This window comes from Polyodon spathula, chromosome 22, assembly GCF_017654505.1.
Source record: "Polyodon spathula isolate WHYD16114869_AA chromosome 22, ASM1765450v1, whole genome shotgun sequence".
NCBI classification, from domain to species: Eukaryota; Metazoa; Chordata; class Actinopteri; order Acipenseriformes; family Polyodontidae; genus Polyodon; species Polyodon spathula.
The window spans coordinates 24,006,388-24,030,023 of record NC_054555.1 but is presented as its reverse complement, the minus strand read 5'-3'; the positions used below and the strand labels follow the sequence as shown (position 1 = coordinate 24,030,023).

General features: G+C 41.2%; 1 protein-coding gene across 2 annotated transcripts in view; it reads right to left on the bottom strand.

Moving 5' to 3' along the window:
- Nucleotides 1-21,165, bottom strand: part of LOC121297162 (breakpoint cluster region protein) — a 92,059-nt gene extending 70,894 nt beyond the window's left edge. For both annotated transcript variants that reach the window (XM_041223250.1, XM_041223251.1), the window contains exon 1: nt 18,896-21,165. In XM_041223250.1, the coding sequence (XP_041079184.1) occupies nt 18,896-20,414 (1,519 nt within the window). In that variant the 5' untranslated portion in view covers nt 20,415-21,165. The remainder of the gene's footprint in view (nt 1-18,895) is intronic.
- Nucleotides 21,166-23,636: the final 2,471 nt, after the last annotated feature.

Below are 23,636 nucleotides of genomic sequence, written 5' to 3'. Positions count from 1 at the left end.
CAGTAATACAAGCGTTACTGAATACAGCCCCTTGTCCCCAGGTTCACAGCAGCAGGTAATAAACCCATCAACAACCAGCACAACACAGGAGGCACTAACACTGAGTGAAATAGATATACGCAGGAATTAGTTAGTCGGAGATAGACAGATTGACAGAGAGACTGTCAAGTAAACTAGGGAAACTGATAGATATGTATCTGGACTGAGACACAGTGGTAAGAAGCAGAACGTGCGCCACAAATTTTAATAAACAGAATGGGGCGCTGCAGAAACACACAAAAATACACTTGTATGTTGGTTATCATAACCTCACTACACAAATGCCTTATTTTAATTATGTAAACTCCAGACATATTTAATAATACATTAAATGAAACAGTCTTACATATCATATTAGTATTTATTTTACTGGTCTGCAATGTTGAGTGGAGTTCTCTTTCCTATACTGCTAGAACGCTCTGTAGTGTGGAGTGGAGTTCTCTTTCCTAGACCTATATACAGGTCTACAGTGTTGAAAGACCTAATAAACCCTATTAAAGTTTTTTTGTTTTTGTTTGTTTTGTTTTTTTAACCATGGAAAAGCCAATGCAGTAAAGCATTGTACAGAAAAGACAAGTATGGTAAAACATGGAAAATTATTGTGTACATAATTTCATGGTAAACCTTTCAATGGATATACAGCATTGACAGACAGGAATAATACATCTATAAACAGAAAATCAATGAGGGAGAATGTGAGAGAAAGAGAGGTACATGAATCCTCTTAACTGGTGTTGCTAATCATTCACCTGACACTGAGGTATACGTGTCTGACAGCCCTGCCACTGTAGCTCAACCCATCAAGTACAGAACTGCAGAGTGGTTGTGCAGCCTGTCTCTGACAATCAGCGACAGGCTCAGGCACAATTTCCTTTGCAAATGTAAACAGGCAACATCTGAACAAATCCACCTACACGTTTATTTAATCAATCTGACATCTGCAAAACATGGCTTGAAATTTTGAAAAGGCTCTAATCCCACAGCACTTTTTTTTCTTCATCCATCTATCATCTGCAGCAGAATCCATTTAGAGAAGATCCTAATTAGGTAAATGCATTACTAATTAGGGACTTTGTGCAAATCAAGACATGTTCGTGTAATGGAATGAATGCAGTCCCTAATGAACAAAGCAGTTAGACACGGTTCAACAAATTTGAGGTACAAACAAGAGATAGAGAGAGAGAGAGAGAGAGATAGCGAGAGAGAGAGATAGCGAGAGAGAGAAAGATAGATATATAGATAGATAGAATGGCAGTTGTATGCTGGTGCCGTGGTATAGGGGCAGGTGGGATCAGAACTGCAGATTTCCCTGAGTAAATCCATTGTGTTTGACTTCTTCTACTGATTAAACTGTATTAGAGATGAGCCAGGTGTGTTTAAAACTCATGTGGCTGCCCCATGCGCCTGAGCAGAGAAGGAGTCACACATGGATGACATGACAAAGATTACAGGTTTATTAATCTCAGGCCCACTTCACTTAACTCTTCAGCTGCTAAAAAGCATTTTTAGGGGAAAAAAAAAAAAAAAAACATTTCTTGCTCAGATTACTGCATTCAAATCCACCTTCCTAACGGTTAATTGAATTACACTCTTTAGTTATTGTGTTAAAGGGATGGTGGATATTGTCTACATCTTCCTCATATTTTATTTCATACCTGTTCAATATCCTGTCCTGTGTGTTCTATATGACTCCCCATTGATCATTATTCGCAATGCTTTCTAACTATTTAAATCGATGTTACTCCATAAGGCACAGGTGTAGAACAACTACTTATTTGCCAAAGTCGAATGGTTGGGGTAAAAATAGTCGACACTTAAAAAAAAAAAAAAAAGTATGAATAATGAATCTATTTGATCATGTCTGGTGCTGTTTGTGTACGTACAGTTTTGTAAGCTGCTTTAAACATCTTGGATTTTTCTAAACTATATATTAAAGATCTAATTGGATACCAACCACAACTACACTTCAGTTACTTTTTATTTCATTCAAACAGCTGTCTACTATTCAAATACTGACACGGCTAGTTTAATGCATGTACATACTTTAAACACACAAACACATCACTATGTTGCGGATGCTGCTTTTAAATTGAAGGGTGCGATTAGTCAACCCAGTTTCTGAGGTCGACTGTCACTTTTCTAGATGACTAGTCAGTGCACTGGAGCCTGTGCAACACGGATATGCTTCCCCACCTCAATTCCCTCGCAATCAGCTTTGAGGAGTCTTTCCTGAAGCCAGTGTGGCAAATAATGTTCCAAGAAGATTAAACTACAGACAATGTGTTGGTAGCTGCTTCTCTTACACTTTTTACTGCATTTCACTTGTGTATATAAAACAAAGTTTGATAACAAACTAAAATAAACAGGTAAAGTGACCCTGTCTCAGTCTATAGAGGCTAAATATAGTGTCTTGTGATAATGGTACCGCAAGTCACCCCACTTATGCTATAAGAGTACTTGTAGTAGGCTCTCAGCATATTTTTGGTTTGATTACTATTGCTTTTATTTTGTGCTGCACACATACACTACAGGCAACCTTGCTACTAACAGTTCTGAAGCAAACAGAATGAGCTACTAATAGGTTTTGCAGTGCCCTGGTGGTAAGATAATATTTTGGAGAGTAAGTAGGAGAGGATGAGAGGCTGCTACAGACCCTGAACAGCCCTGTGCCTCACAGTTACCGCGACTCCTTGGACCTGTAAATCCAAACCAATGCTAAATAATTAAACCAGGAATCCCTAAAGGTCAGGCTTTTGCACAGGGGTGAGTTAATAAAGATTACTTTATAATTCATTAGCAGTGTTTCACTGCTTCAGTCACACAGCTGAGACATTCCATAAACACTTGCCCTGCCAGCACAAATAGCTCCCCTCCCCTCTCACACAGAGCCCCATTCAGCAGGCAGGCCGGCAGGCAGGCAAGCAGGCAGGCAGACTCTGCCAGTACCCTTCAGCTGGCGAGTGTTCAGTGAGTTGAACACACAGTGGGGTGTGCTGCACTAACCTGTGAGGCTGAACCACTTCTAACTACATTTGTTTATTTTACTTTATTTTGTCCTTTTTTAAAAATTCCTATTTATGTACAGTACCCTGCAAAGAAATACTTTATTTAAGATTTATACCAGCCTATTTTATTTTAGTTTGTCTTACAAAAACATGCCAAATGCCTGTTTATTTTATCAAGCTGTATATTTCAGCTTATTTATTTGACCAAAAGATCGTTCTGTCAGAAAACACCACGCTCTGCACTGCGCAGTTCTCAGTTCCCACTCTTTCAAGACAAGCAGGGTTATGTGTTTTGATGCGTTAAGGTGGACTTGTCATCATCAGCGATTTTCCAGTTCAACATTCTACTCTACTCCACGCTGGCTCACAGTCCGTCTCTTCATGTACTTTCTGATTGGTTAATGTCAGGAAAGAAGTTGATAAAGGGGTGGGGAAATGACCAAAGAAGACATGTTGCTTGGACACTTGAGACCTACCTGTATGTAGCTATTGGAAGTGCAAACCAGGTAAGACTTAGGGAATGACTGTGTTACTTTAAAGGTGAAGTGGCTTATACTGTTTGATACCGTACATACATATCCAAGACTGTACACTATTTACAGCTCCTGCAGCTGTAGCAGAAGGTCGGCTATTTAGTTCTCAGTGTGGCCAGATAGCTTTTTGTTTTGTTTTTTTTTATGTTTTTTGGTAAACTTCCCCCGTGGTATCAACCATGACACCCACATGCCGCACATTACTGCGTGTGTTATATGTAATTTCCTCATCACAAAGCTGAAAAACAATTCCGCAGGTCAGCACCTCCCTCCAGGCATGGGTCCTTCCTCCTCATTCTAAAAGCCCAACCTGAGTGCTGTGTGTCTGCTCCAGATGCTCAATTATTGAGTCCAAGGCTCAGACAACAGCCTGGGAGCGGAGGGCTGGTGATCCTAGTCTGGAATGTAGGGAGTGGGAAAGGGAATCTGAACTCCAACCTGACAGACCTGAAGGGAGGGAGGCCAGTGCTGGGTTGACTGAGGCGCCTGTGTGTGTGTTTGTACACCCATAGCAGCTTGGAAAAGGCATGAGTCAGCTGGTGCTAAAGTAACCCAGAAGATGCAGGTACATTAAATGAAAAGGGAACTAGGGAAACAGATCCAAAACAGACAGATGCCAACAACTACCAGGACACTGACGGACAGTATGGTGCAGGGTCACCATGGGCCTGATTCATGTGTGCCTATTGCTCAATGCTTACTACCTCTTAATTCATTCAAGGAAGCTGGGGCCAATGTTTTAATTAATTGGCAAATAAATAAATAAATAAAGTCCCTCCCAAATGTCCATTTTCTAAATTAGGAACATAAGAGGAGAGAGCTTTACAGAAACAATTGGGAAAGCATGTTTAATGCTAAGCCTGTTGGCTCACACTGAAGTCCATTGTTTACACAGGAAGAAGGGGATTAAGTTTAGTTTTTGTGCTTTAATCTTGGGTTTACGGCGGCCCGTGTCTCCATAAGTGCAGCTTAGCAGTAATAGCTGGGGACTGGGAGCGAGGCACAAGCTGGCTTGAAAACAACATTTCATCCAAGCCTCCCCATCTCCCTTATAAAAGTGTACAGATTTTTGCAGTTTTTCCATGGTTATATTATACATTTACCACAGTGTATCCTGGTGTGCCATGCTTATTAATCTGCTTTACCATGTCTTGTTATTCTTCACAATGATTCACTATGCTTTTCACTGTATTACACGTTGCTATGCTTTTACTGCGGTAAACTTGTATAAGGGCTGTAAGGAAGCTGTGACCAAGATTTAAGGCTGTGTGTCTCAACTTTCCATTACACGTCAGTACAGCAACCTACTTCACTTGCTGCCTTTTTGCTCGTGGCAACGTACTGTTCAACTGAGTCAAACACAAACAGGGGTTAGTGTCCAATATCAACTTTAAAAACAAGCGCATTTCTACACAAGACCTTGCTACATCATAAGCCAATGTTAAAAATATAAACTGTACAAAGCAGGTGTTTCTTGAATCAGTATGACATAAAAGACCAGTGCCGTTCGCTCATTGAAAAAGAAATAAAATAATCCAGCAAGTTAGGCCTTCCTTTATAGTTAATGAGCACCTGCAGTACAGTCAGGGTCAAGGGCCTAGTGGCCCTGTCTTCTGAAGACACAACGCTAGGTTAGATTACCGAAGACACTCACACATAGAGTGTGGCTAACCAACACAATTCCTGCGGTAGCCCGCTGGGGCTGCCAGAACGGAAGAAATCTACTAGCTCATTTTCAGAATCACATTGCAGCGTTTTAAAAACTAAAGCATTGAAGCAAATAAGAAGCATTACAGCCTAGTTGTTAGCACAAGGGAGCTGAAGCCATATGGTATACAGTGCACATTTATCAGACTGGTCTTTTATATCCTTTATATACCTGCCTGCATGAAAACCTCTGGGTGTGAGCATTTAAATTTTCAGTCAGTCATCAGCGATATAGAAACAATAGGCACGCCTGTGTGAAATTGTTAAACCACTCTGTGCTTTAATTAGGCCTCTTAAACAACTTCTAAAAAGGCTCATGCATTTGACCATGTGGCTGTGTGTTCCTTTTATCTTACTATTTTAAATTAATTACATGTGTGGCCTATTAAAGTCATCAATTAAATTAGACAATCACTTATTTGCCTATTTTGACAATTTTCTAAGATTTTTAGTTTCATGCAATACAAATCCAAACTGCAGAAGCAATGGGGTTTCCCAATAAATTTGCACACTACCATGTGTGTGTGTGTGTGTGTGTGTGTGTGTGTATACACACAAGTGTAAAAAAGCACAGTGAAAGCATGGCAATGTATAGGTAAGCATTGTAAAGAATAGCGAGGCATGGTAAAGCATATTAATAAAATAACTAAGGGGGAAAGCATGGCGAAACTGCAAAAAAAACCTGGGAAAAGTCCTTGAAAATCCCCTGGCTGCTCCCTCTCTCACTCACCCAACTGGTTCACCCTAAAGAAGGGGGGTCTGGAGATCTGGGGGGGGGGGGGGGGGGGGGGGGGGGGGTTTCACATTTGGGTTTCACATTTGATGGGGGGGGGGTGGGGGCTACCACAGGGTATATTCTAGCAAATATAACTTTTAAACATCTTCTGTTTATTATTTATGAGATGCGGTACAAATTAAAAAGATATTGTTTAAAGATGGCACATTAAAAAATGGATACGAAATTGTATGATTCGATACACATGGAAAAAATAAGAATCATTTCTGTAAATATACCCCGTGGCAGTTCCATTAATGGTGAAACAACTTCCATAGTGAATGTTACATTCGGCCATAGTATTGATATTTTAGTTCTATATTCAAATGTTACATTCTATTGGTATTAAAATACAGCTCCAAACCCCATACAGTCAATTCAACCCAACAGTCTGTCAGGCAGGACTGGCGAGGAGGAAATGCAAAATGTGGTGTAGTTCAGCTGATCTTGCTTAGTGTAGCAGGGTGACGTGCCAGTTACAAAGAAAGTCAGAAGCAATGTTTACAACACAGAATGGAACAGAGGATAGATGAAACCAACACTATTGTAGCCCTGTCAGTCTTGTGTACTATACACCACAGCAGATGGAGTCAGCACAGTGAACATATGTGGAACTGTTTAAATTTCGCATTCTTCCATAGTCTACAAAACTAAATAATGTGAAATGGCTTGTTTCTGGTCCTCTGCCCTCTCTCACACCACCTTCAGGTAGTTACCTTGCCAAGCAGATTTGCTAACACTGTATGTTGAGGCAGTCAAGCGTAGATTTTCAAATCCAGGCCTGTGTTGCCATAACAGTTACAATAATGCTGCATTAATGATTAATCCATTGTTGCTCAATTGCAACAGAAATGTAATGACATGTTAGGGTATATGCATGTCAAGTCGGTTTTCAAAGTGCTTATGAAAGGATGTGCGCGTGCTAGAATAGTGTTGTAGGTGAAGGTGTGGTAATTCCAATGAAATAAACAGCCAGAAAGGAGCAGAAAGGAATATCAAAGGTCTCATAAGAAAGTATCCATAGCAACAGGAGAGTAATGAGCAACACACATCTTCTACATAAAACGAACATGCCATAAGAACTAAAAAAAAGTTGACTTTAAAAAAATAATAATAATAATAATAAAATCATCTTTCAGCTACAATAGCGTCCGATAATTCCTCATAATGTAGCTGTTGAACAGAGACTAAAGGACAGCGTAACTTCATGCAACACACCACTCATAAACCGCAACACAGCTCTGATTAAACAGAATCCATAGGACCGCTGCCAAAGGTTTACTGAAATAATAATAATACTACCACAAACCACCACAGCAAACCTCAAAGAAAGGCTTTTTAAGGGTTTGTTTTTGTTGTTTAGAACTGTATTTAAAGGCAGTATGTCCCCATAGTCATTTACTCAGAATAACTCAAAAAGGCTGACAAATTAGAGAACAAACTCCTTTGGGTTGCATGTAGAAGTTGAGTAAAATGACTACTGAAGATTATACACACACACACACACACACACACACACACACACACAGGACAGTATTCTCAACAGTGGAAAAGTACTGTAACAAAATACTGAAGCCCTTCTCCCTGGTAAGAGTCCCAATGTGTTGCTAAGATTGTTCTTTAGTTAATATGTTTCATGACATATTGGGGTTTCATTGGTCCCTGCTGAACCTATGTTTGCACAAGCTGGCTACTTGGTGTGGTCCTCAAAGACACAGTCAAGGGGCATTTACATGCTTGCGTCAGGAGGTTTTGATCCACATAATCACTGGAAATAAAAAATCAGTACTTCTGCCAGGCTCTCTGCCCATCTACAAATACACTGCTGGGTTAATGCCAGCATGTAGCTTTAGCAATGTGCAGGGCGTAATTGAAGCCTTTCCATTAGTGTCACTGCTAAGAGGTACATTTACAATACTTTACTACTTTTGAGATGGTGTATGGTGCATTTTTGATGGGTCCATATAAGATCGTTTATATGAAAATATTTTGTAGAGAGGGGAGGAAGAAAGAACAATAATCAAATACTTACGCCATTGTAATTTTTTCGTATAACAAATTGTCTACCGTGTAATTTGTTTACCTATTGCTTAACATACTAATAAGCTATTTATTTTTTATACAATTTCTACCGTGTAATTGTGTACCTATGCTTTAACATACTAAGCATGGGACCTTTTGAAATTCTTAGTAAACAAGACTTTAATATGGGGAACCGTCAAGGTATTACCACTTTGTTGGAAGGTATCATTTCCAAATGAAGCCGGTATCATTAAACTATAAAATAAGATATAAGTTACAATGTTATGTAAGATAACCATAATTTTATGTGAGGTTTGGGGTATGCAGTTACAAGTGGTTGGGTGTCAGCCAGTCCGGTCCTGACCGCTCCTCCTTTACGTTTAACCCCACATAAGTCTAAGGCCTAGAAACGAATCACATATCGTCCCACTGCAGGTCAATTTTTTCAGTCTTTCGTTACAAAGTGCAAATGGTGTGTGTCTTACTTGTCTCCTATTCTACTTTGGGTTGTGATAACATAGGGGGACAGGTCCAGAACACATGATATGTGGTGTCGTATACTCAGTCGTGGTCACTGATACACCTTGAAAAATGTTTAAAGCGTAAAGAGGGTGTCAGAGTTGTTTTGATTTATTTACGACTTTACCGGAACAAAGACCAGGAGACCGGGAAGGAGAGTGTTTTTGTGTGTGTGTGGAAAGTCGTCATCCATGTGAACGGGTCCAAACGATTGTGCATCCAAACTCGTCAGTTCGCAATCTAAAAAGTGTAGGCGGGTCCGGACACAACGGTAATTTAAATGTTATTATTACGAACGTAATTTACTAAGTAGGTAACAACGAAAAACGAGTTACCGTTGTTTTACATTTAACTGTACAATCCCATATAAGTACAGTGCCTCATTCCTCCCTACAATCCCATAGTACAGTTCTCAGGCAAAAAAGTTTCACGAATCTCTTCTACACGCGCAATCAGATCTGATCACAACATCCACTTCCTACACCATTAAGGTTACTTTATTTTTTGGCATCTGCCAATTAAACTTATCACAAGGGGCTGGTTATGTAACGCGTGTCCAGAGTCTTAAAAAAATCACATCTGTGCCCATCAAACAATCTTCTCAAGATCGTGTTCAGAACTGTCCAACAACTGTCAATGACTTCATTTCTCTACCACTGCTGGCATGGAAAGAACACTCCCAAACCCACTGTGAGCCATTCTAGGGTTTAGTGAGCTACTATGGTTTGTTTTAATTAGGTCTATGCGTGACTCATTAAACATGGAAACTGGTGTGCAATGTCTTAAACTGACACCCATCTGACATACAGTTCACAGGGGAACGGGAGGCATGAAGGGTCTTAATCCCTAATTGAAGTGCATCACACAGCACTGCACGTCTCAAACTGTACGCAAGAGAGCTTTTGTAGGACACAAGGTCTGATTGCATCTAGACCAGTGGAGCAGGTTTAGGCACAGAAAGTGATTAGCAAACAGGGTGTGACTGTTGACGACTCGACGACACAATACGTCGTACATGAAATCGTTACACGTCCCGCATTAAATTCCGGAAAAGGGGTAATCACAGGACGATTCTCCATGTCAATGTTACAGACGGTTCATAATCTGAAGAGTGTCCCCGAAATACGATGGCGCACAGGTATAAGAATTTTTCTGTAGTGTATCCTTCGCCTAGTTGTAGAAGGATTCCTAGCACACAGCTTGACAGGTTTGTTCTGACACAGTAAAGAATGGTAAAAACGACCCTTCTGTGGAGTGCGTTTTTTCAATCCTGTAAGGGATCACAAATCACTCGATGATACCAACCAAAAATGTTTAATCGTTAGAACCCACTTGGGAGTGTAATTTGTACCCGTGACCCCAAACGTTACACCAAGAATTTGACTTGTGGGTACGACTGTATGTCAAGTCCTTGCCCTCTGACTTCCCAGAATTAATTGGGATAACTTACTTTAGTGTGTCTGTCTAAATTTCATATAGTGTTGACTTTTAGATATCTGTACTGTACATTTCATATCGATGTATAAAATACAAGCAAAGAAATATCAACAGAAGAGGAACAGTGATATTGCTAGTGCTAATACTGCAACAGGCAAGAACATGGATCTGAAACCAAACCCATACAGCCAATGCCTGAAATAACACAATACATGCTTCAGGAAAACCCACAGGGGTGCTTGTTCTAGGAAGGTTTTGCAATGCTAGGGCTGTGGGCTGGTGACCTCACTGCTCACCTATAGTCTGTCACGCCTCTCCATGACTCATTAACTTGGATTAGAAAAATGCATCAGGTGGCTTCTCTATGCTTTTCAATTGCAATCTGCCTTTAAATAAACACATCTACATTTTATTATTGTTATTGTTATTAAGTGTATACTTCAGCCTGGTCTTTTATTTGTTGCAAGAAGATATAGTAGACTATTCAAACCTTTCCGCCATTATGCTGTGCCAATATTACGTAAGAAATGCATTGATTATTTGCCAAGATGTACAGCACTATGAAAGTGTTACATTGAAGATTATGAGAGCTTTCTAAAGCAAAAATAGAAGCAATTATACCATACAATAAAATGGTACATTAACTGTTGTGTACAGACAAATAGCATGGCTCTTGAAGCATATCCAGGACGATTAGAACACACTACCAATGCTCTGGAACAGTGGGCTCACACACGTGCAAACCAATTGTACAAGCAACAAAAACACAGAGAAAAGCACGCACAAACATACTCTACTCACACTAACTACATCGTGCATGTGATCACCACGTGTTGAAAACTTCACTGTGAATCATGTGAATAGAGCTCTTCCGGTTTTTTGATCATGCATTATTTAGGCAGTGTGAACATGGTTTAAGTGCATTTTAATAGCTCTATGGCACTTTATAACACATGTACTGCAGGCTTGTTAATAAGGCATGTTCCATATAGTTTAGCACTCCCGAAGGTCGACACTCAGTGATAATACCACTTCCATCTGGGGCTTCCACAACATGGGCTTAAAAAAACTTTTTCAACAGTTCAATCTTCCAAGGACAGTGGAGATGACCCACAAGATAAGATAAGATCCAGGGTAACACAGAGACACCTTCAAATACAAAACAATGGAGGTGCAAAACGGACAGATAATCCCTGTTTGACCACAGGATCACTCCTGAAGCAGTAAAGACAGGCAATGTGGGCTCTTGACTGAAGTGCAAAAGTAATTTTACTGTTAACCCTTTGTACTCTGTTGTAACCCAGACCAAACACCAATGGTGCTTTCATCCTGTACTGGGTTGCAACAAACGAATACATCAACATAATGCTAATTTCCATATTTCTATTGTATTTTTAGTACCGCATGTGATACCTGTCTAATTTACAAACTGCAAAGAATATTTAAGATTATTGCTATCATATATCATACTGGATTTATTGCTATGCTATATTTTTTAAACAATCTTTCTATGACAGTGGTTCTTATTTATCTCATTTATACCTGCCACAGCCTTGTTCCAAGGGGACCCATTATAATACACAAAGGCTGCTGGTAGTTGTTTTCAGGTTGTTATCGTACAAACATTTGCCGCTTTGACGTCAGCTCTATCTCATCTTCAATGCCTGCACTAACAGTCCCATTATACAGCAAAAAGGGGGTGAGTTTCCAAAACAAAACCATCAGAGGGAAGGGGAATTTAGTGTGAGCCAGTGAGCAGGCAGAACAGGCCGCGCGATCTTAACAAGCATTGGCTAACGTGGCCCAGCTGCGCCTACCAGGCGTTGATTTTATAATGTTTCAATCTTCAGGATTTACTATTCCTTCCCAAGGCTTTGATGATTTTTTTTTTTTTTTTCCCCAGTGAGTGCAAACAGGAGAAAAAGGTGCTAACACTCAAACTGGTTGCCCGCTTGAGTTAAATGTTAAGCAGCTGTTGACAAATCTTACAGGCGGGAGTAAAAAGGAAGGAAACCATCCCATTTTTACTTTTTATACTTGGAAAAATAAAGTAAACAAGGAAAATTGGGTCCAGAAATCTGCTTGTCCTGCTTGTCTTATGTCTGAAGACACAGCAGCTGTGTAATAACCCAAGTGAAACAGACTTTCAAATAAGGCAAGCAAAGTGAGACCTTTTTTAACTCGTTACCGCCACAGCCATTATAAAGTATAGCCATGGTGCCATCATAAGCTTTGACTCATCAGTAGTACTAAAAACTTTGATTTAATTCCATAGTACAGCACAGAAAATGACAGGTAAAAAGTATAACGTTCACTACAACCCCTTTAATGAGAACAATTTGGAAGAAGGAGGATGACAAGCTAGTTAGATTCAATGCAGAGCTGAAGCTTTATTAGAAAGAAGCGACAGCATTACAAGCCACGCTTGAATGGGACACAGTGTCAGCCAGACAGGCAACTCCTACTACACTGTGATGATCAAACAGTCTGCAACACTTTCCTTGGAAGCCACGTTAATCCACTGCTGATGCAATAAAACAGAGCCAGGCACAGGAAGAATACACCGCAGAACACACATCAAGGCACTCGGTTTGGCAATAAAAAGACCCTGCTGGATGACTGCCTACATTCCCCACTCTTCAGCTGCAGTTATATTGTATCTCCTACACTATTCCGGCAAGAGAACACCTCCGTCAAGTCAATTCGGTCGCAAGTGAACTGAGTTTGGTGGTATGGATTTCCCAGTGAACGTTATTTTGTCAAAAAAAAAAGAAGACACTGTTTCATCAGCTCCAATATTCCCTTTTCAGTTTAACATAATGTTGCCACAATGATTGTTACTCAAATTTGGTTGTAGTTAAACGGCGTGGAATTGGAAACACTCTCAGCCAGCAATAGCACAGAAACGCTCTGGAGCAAAACCGTAGATGAAAACAATATGTACTGTTAGGAGCCACTGAACTGTGGAAGACCCACAAACAGTATCATGTCATTTTCTCTCTTTTCAGGCCAGTGAACAACTTTTACTGTGTTTAAAAAGCAACATCCCTGAAAATGTATCTGCACATGAAATATATTAAACAAATTTACAGGGATGAGAACAAGAGCTTAGTTTGAGCCATATAATGCATTTACTACACAGACCCAATTAGCTCATAATGAAAACTGGAATGACTCACATGGCAAGACATAGGAACCATATTGTGAGTAACTGTGTGTGTGTGTTACTTCGGTTTTCCTCAATAAATAAACCCCACACCAAACTAACTGTAATTGTGCTAATTATATTATATGTCATGCTCTCCATGTTAAGAACAAAGACATATTAAAGTGAGCAGCATCTACGGATTATGCATTATGCACAGCAACAGCTCATGTCTCATTAAAACCGCCCACCTAAAACCCAACACTTGATATACAAAACATGACTTACAAACATCAACTTGGTTCAAGATGTTACAAGAACTCAGATCCTTTGAAACTCAGCTGATAAAGCCCTGTGGATTCATTTCATATGGTTTCATTATTCCAGTTTGCTCAGTCAAATTTAAAATTTCATAAGGGGAAAATGCTTAAAGATTGTATTAAGAGGTTATTTGCTGGCCAGGATACCCAAACTAATAGAAACATTGGAGCTGCTACTCTATCTCCTTTTTACTAAAGCATATAGAAACTCCAGACATTTATCCTTCTCACATTCTTCTGTTACTGCAGTAAATACAAATAGTCCCGGGTAGCAGTAGAGCAAACGCTGATCTTAACTAATGTATTCATCTTGCTGTTTAGAATCACTTTGTATGTCACATCTTGAAGTCTTTCTCAAACTCTGAAGTTAAAAACATCCCTATAGTCTGCAATTATGCTCTCAAATGCATCTTTTCTCTAAGTATACCTGGAATCCTAGAGTGTAGCTATCAACCTGCCCCACCTTGTAACACTGCATTAGTGTATGTAACAAACGGCACACTTGCTGTATGTGGTGTGGGCAGAGTGTTGCAGGGGGGACAGATTAACAGTTACACTCTGGTGAACCAGCTGCACATCAAGAGAACACGTGTTTCAAAGATGCACTCAAACCAGTCTCTTAAGATGTTTCAAAAAAGTCACTAGGATGTGATGACTGAAACATTATATAAGTGAATCTAAACAAGAACAGTTTGATATTTCATACCGAACCAAGCTGCTTTTTAACAACCCATCAGTGGCAACACTTGGTGGGGGGCTCGGCGGTCACAGGTCGAGCTGCTCCAAATTCCACCCTAACATTAGGACAACAGGGATCTGCACCAATGCCCTTTCCATGAAGCAGAATTCCCTCTCTCTCACCAGCCATGGCTCTGGACAGTGTTTTGTTTCGACTCATTGTATCTTCCACTCGATCTTGCCAGTTTATTGAATAGATTGAGTTTGACTGCTTCACTCCCTCTGTGGTTTAAAGAAGGAGAGAGCAAAGTGCTTGCCAGTCCAAGGCAGCCGCAGTTCTCTTCCCTCTCTGAACGAAAGGGGACTTTGTCTCAATCCAGCTCGTTATTGTGGTTAAACACAGTATATAGCTTCACAGAAAACCTGAACTGACCACTGAAAAACAAACTGGACCGGTACACACTGACCGCAAAGAACTGCAAATGGCAACTTTACTGTACCTAGAGGCTGTAAGCACCAGGCCAGACAGGAAGACTATGAGCTAAAGCTGGAGATTCTCTCCAAAACTCTCGAAAGAGCTGTCAGCTGATGAAACATCTCACGGATAACAATCTGCTTGAATTTCTAGTCTGGCTTCCAGCCGCATCAAAGTACTGAAACTGCTCTGCTCCGGGTTGTGAACGCTCTCCTACTCAATGCTTGTGCTCCCTTTGTGCTTGCCCTCCTTGACATAACAGCCACTTTTGACACCATAGATCACGGCATTCTTCTTGACCGCCTTCAGAAGTATGCTAAAATCTCTGTAACCTGTCTCTTCTGGAAGTCCTCTTACCTATCCGGACAAATGCAGTCTGTTTCCTATGCTGGTGCAGTGCTGTTGCAAACCCAGTCACTTGTGGTGACCCCCAGGGATCTGTTCCTGAGCCACTTCTCTTCTATTATATACATGCTTCCCTTGGGTCACCTCATTCGCCAACATAGCCTCATGTTTCACTCCTACGCCGATGACACCCAATTTGACTTAAATCTCAACCCTGGAAGCCCCTGTGCTATGGCCCCGCTCCCTTCCCCGCCGGATGCAGAGACACTTTGTCATGCATTTGTCGCTGCTCGACTCGAGATTGATTAGTTGATATCACTTATCAGTTGTTATTAATTTTCCGGTTTAGCATTGCATGCAAAACGAGCAGGGAAAATCCTTTGTTTGCTCAAGGTTTATCCACACTCCTGGAGTTACAAAAAGTGATCTATCCACCAGAAGAGGCTAGCTGCACAGGGCTGCTTTTCATGTAGCAATGACAGCACTGGATGCACAGTTGTTGAGTTATTCCCATCCAGAAACAATCATCTTAAAAAGATAGGTAGAAGAAAAAAGTTGGTGTAACACAATGGCCTCAACTGTGATGATCTAAATCAAAATACTGCCACTCTTAAACTTTTAATCCTGATTTTTCACTGACCTCATTCCACCGGATTTGTACAGCATGTAGTGATGTTAATGCGTCAATGAATTAGCCCTTGCTGAAAACACTGTGAGGATTAAAATGAAGTTAAAGAGCGCCGGTATTAAAATCAGCCACTGTTTATTTGATTCAAATAGACCCCAATGACTGAGTGAAAATGGTAATCTGTAGAAACATTCTAAAAGGCTAGCAGGATAGCAAGCTTTAAACTGCAGTCACCGACAGCAGGGATTCCAGCTTTCTCAGAACAGTAACCCATCCGTGAAGCTGTTTATACAGTGCTTTTCAAAGCCATAAAGAATTTCTGCAAGACTGTTTTGGAATCTGGCCTGTTTCAACACACCTTAATACAGAACATCCTCCTCAAAACAACTGAGCAGCGGAAATACCTGAAATGTGCTTTTCTCCACTGCCCTTGAATTCAGGAAAGGGTATGTTGACAGGTCAGAATGCTGGCAGGATCCTCGTACTGTACACTGTGTACAATACTGCTATTTAAGCATGTCCGTTTCTACACAGCTGCTCCAAGGTAAGCACAGCAGGCTCAGTGACTAAGCTACAGTAAAAAAAAACTAAAATAAACAAACAGGTTGCGCTGGCATATGGGTGTTCCACCAAGGGCATAGATATGAAAAACGACTGGAAACTTTGCTTAAAAAAAAAACACAAAAAAAAACATGGCACATTTAGATGATTCACAAAGTCAGAGATGAAAATAGAGTGCATTTCCTGAGTCTTCTTGGGATTAGATTGGAATCACACCCCAGATCAGTCTCCCACTGCAGGTTTGGAAAACGACTGCTTTAGTTGCCAAGGTTTTTTTATTTTTTTTATTTGAATAAATATAATAAAAGTTTTCCTGACTGTCTTGTTACTGTGTGCTGTCCTCTGCGACACCTTGGTTAACGAGATGTTTCATCCCCAGGAGGGTTTGTCTCGAGGTGCAAATGAAGACTGGAATACCTCCCTCTGCTGTGCAATAGGAGTTTGTTATTTCCATCCCTGTACTGCAATGTATTGTTTCCAGAGGCAAGTTAATGAAAAAGCGCACCTTGCAATTTTCCTGAGTAGAAAAAGTTGCCAGAGGCTATGCTTGTAATTAGAGAAATGTTCTTTCCACTCAGCAAGCTGTTTAAATTATCTTCATTAACTGTAGCCGGCAGGGAGAAACCACTTTGTACCCCAGAGGTTAGGCAGCGTAGTCTGAGCATAGCAAGACATACCTGCAGGTCAGCGAACCTCCCAACTTTACTGGTCACAATGGCAGGTCCTTTAAGACACAGGGACTGTATTTAGATCCACAGCTGTAAGCAGACCTCTTGATCCCTACAATACTAATAATAAACCATACCTGTATTGTACACCTGAATGTGTGTAGTAGCTGTAACCATAAAGGGGTTCAGGTATAAATCACAGAGCAGTGGTGCTATGGCTTTCTGCATTCCTGAAATAGCCTCTTGGGATCGTATTCTACTGCAAGTCCTGGTAATCAGCCTATGAAATGCATTGTGCTTCTCCATCATGGGATCCTAGTCCATGGTGGCATTATGGACGTTCTCTTTAATGAACTGCCAGAGGACGTGATCGCAGCTGTGGATGTCAGGACTGTGTGGTGGCCATGCCTAGACAACCAATCCATCCAGCAGCCAGTCCCTAGCTCTGCGTGCAATGCACTACGCATTCCTATCAGTCAGCAGAGTGAGACACGTTCAAGAGAAAGGGCACCCCCTGTCGCATTTTCACATCAGTGATTATGCGGAGATCGTCAGTGTAAAACAGAAATGAAAAAGATTGCAACGGCGCCTTGATTTCAGTTTCATGAGCGCATGTCATGTGTGTTTTAGGATCTAGTGTTGCTGAAGAAAGGGAGTCTGCATTACTCTGACATCTCATTTTCATTCGTATTACTGTGCAATACACTGAAGGTGATTATAAGTATTGACCATTTGTTGGGGTCAATGGCTGGACGCCTACAGTTAAGAGAGCAGTGTAAACTGTGATCTCACTAACTGTCTGTATTCAGCCCTGAAATAATTAGACTGGTGCTGCTTCACACCCCAACCAGCATACAGGCAAACTGTGACATTCCACAGGTTGAGGTACTGTATGTGTGCTTTGTGTTTATAATACCGTAGGGAACTAGTTCTTTAAATACCTTTGACACAACTTATCTATCACACAAGCTTTGTTAATGACAGTGAAAGCCAACCGATTCACCATACAGGCTTGTCTCCAGGTATTCTGTTTCTTTAAAGGTCTTTAGGAAACACCCGATGTCTGAAATAACTTACAAACTGCACGCCGTGTCTTCAGTTTCCTGGGTAGTTTTGTTGCACAGAAAACGATTCCCGCTTGAGTAGGAAACACCCATGCTAAAAAATCTCAACTGACTTGTTACACTTTACACATGTTCAGTTATTACATACAGTACAGTTTTTGGTTGCCCGCTGATTTTCTGATGCCAGCACACAAGCTAACCTAACTCAGGTAGCCAATGTGTGAACTTGGTTAAGACCATCATGCTACACAAACTGTTTAAGTTGATTACACCTCAGAGAAGACAATGGCATTGATGCACACCGACACAAACAGACTCTGCATGGACATTACCAGCGTCTCAACAGCCTGCAGCTGAATGTTTAACTAAAGCAGGCTTTTCATGAGCGCTCACTGCAATAGCAGATTTAACAACTACAACAGCAGCAAAAAAACATGCTTACAGTGTGCAACATAAACTGTCAATACTGTTTAATCCAGTGAAGCTTTCTCCTGTTATCCCTTCATTTGCTTTGATAGGGCTCCTTCGATTACGACCGGTTCTGTTTAAGAACAGGTGCATTTACATTACAGTGCGCTCAGATGAATGAAGAGCAAATCTCCCTGAAATTTAATTTATGGGTGATCTGTTCAGTTAAATAAACTGTGATCAAATACATCAAATAAAGATTAAAAAAACAATACCGTTATTGCCAAGGCCAGTCATGAACAACCATTGAACGGTTACCGTCCAGGAAACCTGAGCTGTACTGTGTGTATCCTATTCTCATGAAGGCTTTGAAGATACATGGCACACAAAGGTTTCTATTTATTTAAACTCTTTTTCTGTTTACTCTTGGGTTGCAGTGGTTCACTGATTAACAACATCCAGCTGCTGCAAGGGGCCCACACCCATATCCCACCTCAAATCCAAAGAAACAGCAACCACCACCAATGCTAGAAACAGTTTACCACAGCCGGAGGGGTAGCACTCACCTAGGTCTCCATGGAAACTGTTGTCATGAGAGGCCCTGCTGGAAGTGGTCGAGTCGCCATCGTTAGGCCAGATCTGCCCCGTTTTCCGAACCCCAACTATGGTGGCCTCGGAGACCACCACGTGCTGTTTGTGGTGCTTTTGGGACTGGGGGGTGGGAGGGCTGCTGCTGTCAAAGGACTGCTGGGAGTTCTGGGATGGAGAGCGGCTCTTTTCTCGGAAGATGCGGTAGGTGGTCGGGCTGGGGGAGATGTGGCTGGACTGGCCAGAGGAGAAGTCCTCCTCGCTGGATGTCAGGTTCTCATTGGAGCTGCAGTCCGGCGTGTACCCTCCACCTGCATCTTCGAAGCTGCGAGGAGAGTAGGACCTGCGTGGCCAGGTGAGGTGTTTATCCTGGTCTCCACTGTGGTCCCTCATGTTGACACCTTTGCCTTCCCCGTCCCCCACTACCCCCCCGACGAAGACGCTTGTGTACGGCCGGCAGTCCAATGGCTGCCAGTGTTGCTGCCGATCCTGCTTGCCCCCGTTGGCGCGGATCAGGTTCTCCTTCAGGAAGCGCGGGTTGAGTTCAGCGTCCTCACACTCCGCGTCGTAGCCCGAGCTGCTCTCTGTGGACCTCCCCCTGTAGACTGGCTTGCGATACTCCACCACCCCTGATGCCAAGTTACCCGGCAGGGAGTGCAAAGACCTCTTCCGTTCCATCTGCATGGCCTGGCTGCCCAGCGTGCTGATCTTGTCTGAAACGTCCCTGTCGTTGACTTTCACCAGTCCTTTCTCCTGGTGGTACTCCATGTTGACGTAAAAGGGTTTCTCCGTCCCACCCACCCCTCCGCCTTTCCCTTCCCCGGAGGAATGAGAGTTGGCTCTTTTAATCCTCTCGAAGTTGGACCTCAAGGCAGCCACACTCATGCCCACCTTCTCTTTGGGCGAGGAATCTGAGGGCAGTTCTTTTTCGGAGGTGGCGGAGCCCCCCGGCACCCTGCGGGCAGACACTGGCCCTCTCTGTTTAGAAGGGGACGTGCCGTCGAGTTCAAACCTGTCCTCGCTGTAATATTTACACCTGTCCATATCCACCAACTCCCCTTGATGGCGTAGGTCCATAGCAGGGGAGGGCTCAGACCCCTCACTCTGGGAAGAAGATTTCCTGACAGGGGGCGGCCTGGGTTTCAGCTTCTCCTCCACACCCCGGTAGTGTTTACTCCTGTCCAGCTCCCCTTGCTGTCCCTGCTGGGTGTCCAGGATGTTGGGCGGCTCAGGCCCCCCTGCTTCATTCAGCTGAGAGACTCTCCTGAAGCCCCACCTCTGACGGTCATAACTCTTTTTCTCTTTGGCAAGCAGAGTCTGCAGGTAAATCATTCGGAATCGCTCCTTGTTCACCTCCATCTCCAGCCTCCTAATTGAAGCTTTGCAGCGTTCCAGCTCCTGTTCAATATCCCCAACAGATCTGAACTCCATCTTGTGAGGTTCTGATTCAGGAAACTGTGCCTTCCAAGCTTCAACAAAACCCACTGGATCCACCATGATTATTATTATTATTATTATTATTATTATAACTAGTTCTTATTTATTTGTGTATTCTGTTGTGCTAGATCAATTAACACAATGAATAAATTAAACAATAAAGATATCTGGTTTTTGTTTTTTGTTTTTTTTATGTAACTTACTCCTCTCGCTCCTGGCAAGGTATTTTTTATACAACGATGGTCCGCTTGGCTGTTTCAGTGCGTGTTGTGTGATTTAGCCTCCAATTCCACACACAGCATCTCTTTCGCTAGTAGCTTGACTAACACGCACTAGTTATTGATTGTACATCTCAACATCCAGTATGCGAATCCACAGCGCATTTTCCTTTCCGTCATGTGTTATACACAATCATTCCACAGAGAATAAGGTAAAGATAGAAAACGCTCTCTAGTCAGAAACGGTTTTTGCAAGGTTTACAGATTTTTTCCATCCAGTTTGAGCCACAGCCATGTCATCCATACAACAAGCTTCCAGTTGTTCTAACCTCTATTGTACCCAATTCCCAGGCAACATAAATGGAAAAAATTCAACAATCCAATTTTCCAGTGGATACCCGTGTTTTCCCGTTCCTGTGGGTGACCGCGGATGTCTTGTCGCTATTTGCGCACTGTTATCCCATGTTTTTGCAGTTAATATCCGCACGCATTTTTTTTATTTTTTTATTTATCCAGATTTACTCAGTTTCCTTGCCGTTGTTTCTTACTGTTCTCCCCATGTCACTCTCTGGATCTGGAGCTGCTGCAGGAAAGGGCAGGGTTTGGCTGTCTGTGATTGACATCAGGCAATACAGGCGGGTTGTGCATTTTAAAGAGACAGGGTATAGCAATTGTTTAATCTCCCCCTCACAGCGATGCTGTGCTGTATTCTTAAAGTACGTTTAACCCCAATGATAAGCTTAGCCAGCTTTTTCTCTCACATTTATATCCGTTTTTATTATTAGTAATATTTTAGGGTAAGTGAATTGTTGTTAATATTACCGCAACAAACAAAGCTTGGGTTTAATTACATATTTACACAGTGTTACAATGTAAACTAAACAGTATAATCCGCAAAGTTTAGTATTATAATGACAGTAAACAAGAAAGCATATAAATAACGATACAAAGTCAATAGCAGCCTCCTGGAATACAAAACACACAATAAACAATCATGCAAAATACAATTCATACATTCAGGTGCTCCTAAAATTCAAAACTATACATTATAAATATACACATTTCTGGACAAAGTGACACTATAAACTACTTCGTTATTACTATTAGTATTAAAATACATTAGACAATATAAACATACACAATTATTACATAACATGTAAAAAGACCTTTCACAAAATCTCAAATACAAATGACATCCACGTTAAAAAAAATTATCATTTTTTTTTATTTCACCTGATTATTATTATTATTATTATTATTATTATTATTATATTATTATTATTATTATTATTAGGTTACACACAAGCATATAAATTCATAAACCCTCATAACCTCAAACGAGCCCTGCACCCACCCCCTCCGACTCGTTTCTTAAACAGAATCATTCTCTCATTCCAGGGAAACGAGAGTATATTTTTAAACGCTGAAATTGTCAGCACACACACACACACAAAATGACTTCAGAAAGCATCGCATAATGTGCATGGCGATTCCCACAGAACCGCCTCGAGCAAGATTGCTGCTTTATATATTGCATGTATATGTGTGTGCGTGTGTGTGTGTGTGTGTGTGTGTGTGTGCACATATACTGTAAATTATGGGAATCTGGGGGGGGGGGAATCTGGGGGACAGCCCAAACAACATTGATTAGTGTTTTTTTCTTTTTAAATAAGACAGTAATTATAATAGCAGTATTCTAACTGCATATCCGCAATCCTACCTTGGATTGTACGGCGTTTGCTGTCATGGTGAGTTGCTCATAGTTGTTTTGCTCAGATACTGAGATTTTATTTTTCCCTTGAAAATGTTTCTGTTAAATCTACGTCGGGGATGCTGCTTAGCGCTAGGCATAGTCTTTGATTTCCTCATTCATGGAAGTCATGAGAGGCTGTTACCTTTTAACTAGCATGCTATAGACTGGGGAAATCTACCAATCCAAGCAAGAACTGTTTTCAGCTTGTAAATGATAGATACTGTTCAAGCAAGCTATGCACCAATGCTGTAAATCCCAACATAAACTGACAAAGTAACGCCCTCGTGTGTCCAAAAAGTGAAATTACAGTGCAAGCACATTTTCTTGCATTTAAAAAAAAAAAAAAAAAAAAAAAAAAAACATTAAATGTACTTGCAAAAAATAATAATAATAAGTTGTGTTCATTTCACAAAGGTTTGGAATATACATCTATATAATTGCTTACAAGTAGTTGCTTTGTTGAGATCCTGGCTGTAGAACGCACGACAAGCTGTCTGGCTTAAAGGTGTAATTACGAAGTCTTTCATTGCCACCTGAGTCAAAGTGAAAAGTTTGGAAAACTAAAACACTCATGGACTTGGGAGAATGCTGTTACCCTGTGGTGTACTTCTACCGCAGTGCTCCTGAAACGTGAGGAGCGACGCCACTGGCTACAGGAAGGTACCGCCTCCTCAACACTCATCTGTTTAGACTGCACTTGTAGATCTCTTGACCTCAGCACCACGTTACTGCATCCTCAGCTGATGCACTATCCTGGCGCTGTGGCACTACTATTAGATCATCGTAGATATAAATTGCTGTAATCCTAACTTGTTGTATCCTATTTCATATCGTACTTTAGTAGTGTAATTTGCACTTACTGTAAACTATACTGTATTTAAATATTGATTTTTGCATTGTAATCCTATACTGCCTGTAAACCATATGTAAGTCACCTTGGATAAAGTGTCAGGCTGTGTGGTGGTTTTGTGATGTTCTGGAAACACCAGACTCATTTTACTTGTTTCCTTTGCCAGACTCAAATCTAGGCCACCAGGGTTACAGTAAACCAGCCCCACTGTGCCGCCTAGCCCGGTTAAATGTTTCTATACAGTAGTATTTTGTTGGAGAGTAACAAGTGCTTATGCAGCACCCTCTTGTGTACGTTTGAGGAATTGAACGAAGCTCTACTAATCTACTAAAAGCAGAAGTTACTCAAATTATCTGTCTGTCTGTTATTTTATTTTAAAGTAACTGATCTGAGTTATAGAAAAGCTATATCACCAGACATCAAATCTTTATCTAGGAGAATACATTGAACTAAGAAAGATT